Genomic DNA, 3605 nt, shown 5'->3' on the forward strand with positions numbered 1-3605 from the left:
TGTGTGTGTGTGTGTGTGTGTGTGTGTTCTGGATTTCTCTGCAGCCTGCACACACACATGCAGGTGAAGCAGCTTCCTGTGTTAGCAGGATGTTAGCAGCGTGCAGTTAGCATGCTGCAGGAAACCTGAGCAACAGGTGATGAGGCCACACACACACACACACACACACACACACACACACACACACACACACACACACACACACACACACACACACACTACACACACACACACACACACACACACACACACACACACACACACACACACACACACACACACACACACACACACACACACACACACACACACACACACACACACACACACACGTCTCTTTGTTATTTATTTTCTGCAGAACTGTGAGGAAATCCTCCTTCCAAATAAAACCCATGACTCATGTTGTAAAAAAACAACAACTTGTTTGGGCAAGAAGCAGAGCCGGCCAGCTAACCAATCAGAGCAGACTGGGCTCTGGTTTCAGACAGAGGGTGAAAAGAGGTGCTGCAGTATGAGAACAATAAACAGCTTCTTTTTTCTTTTTTTTAACTTGGAATAAATGTTATTTCAGTCGTTGATCTTGGGTTTGAATAATGTTTATTTTACTGAAACACACGCCTGAAAACAGATTTAAGAGAAGAGAAACTGCAGAGTTCTGTCTCGAAAGTGTTTCTTTACACGTCTGATGAAAAGATGAGGTAATGGTTTATTTTAGGAACAATTTTAAATGGTAAAATGATGGTGTGGCATAATTGAATAATAAGCCAAACATAGCAGAGAACAAAACCTACGTAATGTTAAAAATCACACTTTATATCTAAAGCACAAGATCAATATTCAAACAATTGCTTGCATTCAATCAACATGTCAAACTTTTCTTCTTCCTCCTCCTCATCCCCCTCTTCCTCCTCCTCCTCTTCCTCAGTTCCCTGAATGTGGGTTTTTTGGGATGTTCGATAAGATCCTTCTCTTCCGTCATGACCTGACCTCGGAGAACATTCTTCAGAGACTGAGCTCAGCGGAGGAGATCCACGAAGGAGACCTGGTGGAGGTGGTGCTGTCGGGTGAGCAACAACAACAACAACAACAACAACAACAACCGTGCTTCAGAGTTTAGAGGTTTACCAAAAGAAGGAATTAACTGCAGGTTTAGCTCATCTTTTATTTCAAAAAGTAGATTAAATACTGTGTAACAGTTGTCCTCCATGAACCAAGTCAGTGTTCTAGTGTCTCAGCGTCTTGTGGCCTTTGTCAGATTAAGACTTGGGAGTAAATGCTGAAAGATGTCATTAATAAATGCTCGCTGACTTTGCATTATAACATTTCAAAATATGTTTACCAAATGCCTCTTCGTCGGGCAGATTGTGGAATAATTGCCCGTGAAATAGGTTATAGATTTCCTTTCCAATTAGCCTTTCTCAAAGCTCCCATGTCACGGCCATTTCTACTGATCATAGTTCCATCGTTGAGGTCTACTAGAATAGATGTACATTGTTCAATGTTCCAAACTCACATTGGTTTCTCAAACAGCGTCTCCGTATAGTATGTGTATTTACTCTCTGTCCTACACAGCTTGTTGGAGCTCCTGCCCCCCCCCTTCCCTGTGAGCCCAGTGGCCGTCTGTGAGACAGCGAAACACAGCAAAACCCAGCCCGAACACACACCCGCACACACACCCGCAGCCTGGCTGGGAGTTTGTGTGTGTGCTCAGGCTGAGTTCTCCCTGTCTCGCCGACCCCACACCAGTGAGCCAGCTCACAGTGTCCCGCTCCTCGCAGCAGCGAGCCTCGCAACGTCCCGCCGAGTGTGTGTGTGTGAGGAAGTCCACGGATTGGTCCAAACGTAACGGACCAATCCGCGGAGCCGTTACGTTACGTCACTATACCCAAGAAGTAAACAATGGAAAAAGAGAGATGTCCAACGAGGCGTTCTGGGGCAGCATAGACAGGTCTTCTCTGTGTTAGAGTTTTACTCCCTACAGGGTGTACTTTGAGGGTTTGTGGCTCTGCAGACCGGTTACATGCAGAACAACCTTCATAACACACAAGGGGACGGGTGAGAACCAGAGAAGCATGACGTGGGACCTTTAAAGCCAAACAAGCATCCTTTAAATATGACCCTTGAACCAGAAGCCCCCAGAGCCTGAAGTGACGTGTTTCATGTTTCTCTTCGTCCAACAAACCGTCCAGAGCCCAAAGATCTTTAACGTACAGCTTTATATGTGGATGCTTGTCTCGTCCAGTAGTTTTGCATCAGCAACCAACAAAGAGGTGTTCTAAACCCCCAAACGTACGGTGACTGACAGCTGCAAGCGCCCAGAACATTTCCATAGGAGAAACACTGCAGCTTCAGAAACAATGCAAATATAAAAACACAAACGTTCTGAAACACATGCAAATTCAACAACTTGATGAAACCGCCAGCGTTTACTAAAAGCGCCGCAAAGCCAAACACTGCGGACGTATCTTCCTTGATCTTGCGCCCTTGTATCCCTCGCACTGTTTGTTATTGCAAAGTTTCACCGCATTGTCTAACTCAGCATTCAGGCGTTTTCGAGTTTTACAACTTGTATGTTTTTCAGTCAGAAATCCGCAGTTTTTATGAGCTTTGTGTGTTTATTGTGCAGCTTTACAATGTTGACACTGGCAATTTGTTTAGAGTCTAACATTCGCAGAGTTTGAGACACTGTACATGATCCTATTTAACGTATACATAAACAGTTTGGGACATGCATATGCACAGACACACTCAGAAACCTAAACAGCGCTGCACATGAACCCTCTCACAGTTGCTTTTCTCCCTCCTCTCCAAACCAAACACTGCCATTGATCTGCATCTCCCTCTCAGCCGACCTCAGGCCGTTAAAGGTTTCCCGTCATCGGGTTTGTGGCGAAAGAAATGTCAGAGCGGTGGATTCCTGCTCTGCTATATGTGTTTCTGCCCGGGGGGTGAGGCGGCTTTTTTAGGCAGCGTGTGTGTGTGGGTATTAAAGTGAAGCCTGCTTGGAGCTTGATGAGCCGAGCTGAAGGACTCAAGAGCAAAAAGGAGGAAGATATTCGCTCTAGGAAAAAAATACGTCCATAAATTCAACGGCAAAAACACTTCTTAATGGATATTTGAGATATGGCTTACCTCCAATGAAATACGCGTTAAACCATGTTTAAGCTGATAAAAGGGTCTAATCACAAGCTGGATTGAGTGTTACGATACGATGAAACGTAATTGTCGGATCAAGTCTGAAATACTCCTTGCTTCACAGGGACTCCATTCGAAATAGGACAAATATAGAGACAAGCTACAAGGAAACAGACATGTAACATAACATCACACTCACTTAAAGGTGGGGTAGGTACGTTTGAGAAACCGGCTCGAGATACACTTGTTGTTATATTCCATGGAATGCTCTTAACATCCCGATAGCAATGAATATCTTAAGTGCTTTGAGAATAAATACATAAAAAACTAGGCTTGTTTGAGACGAGCGAGACCGACGCAGACCTGCGCAATTGCGATCGCCGTCTTGCTAGTGCGTTGCATGATGGTTAGTCATTTTTGTCCGACTTGCTCATGGACTTGCTCTGGAGACTCCACACACACACACACAC

At 44.7% G+C, this 3605-nt stretch overlaps 1 protein-coding gene across 1 annotated transcript in view; it reads left to right on the forward strand.

The window, feature by feature from the left end:
- Nucleotides 1-925: 925 nt before the first annotated feature.
- LOC104950267 (serine/threonine-protein kinase D3-like) overlaps nucleotides 926-3605 on the forward strand; it is a gene marked incomplete at both ends in the record, with an annotated part of 4327 nt that continues 1647 nt past the window's right edge. Inside the window, one exon of the mRNA XM_010776759.1 lies at nucleotides 926-1064. Within this exon, the coding sequence (XP_010775061.1) occupies nucleotides 926-1064 (139 nt within the window). The remainder of the gene's footprint in view (nucleotides 1065-3605) is intronic.

This window comes from Notothenia coriiceps, unplaced genomic scaffold, assembly GCF_000735185.1.
Source record: "Notothenia coriiceps isolate Sejong01 unplaced genomic scaffold, NC01 NC01_scaffold00017337, whole genome shotgun sequence".
Lineage (NCBI taxonomy): Eukaryota > Metazoa > Chordata > Actinopteri > Perciformes > Nototheniidae > Notothenia > Notothenia coriiceps.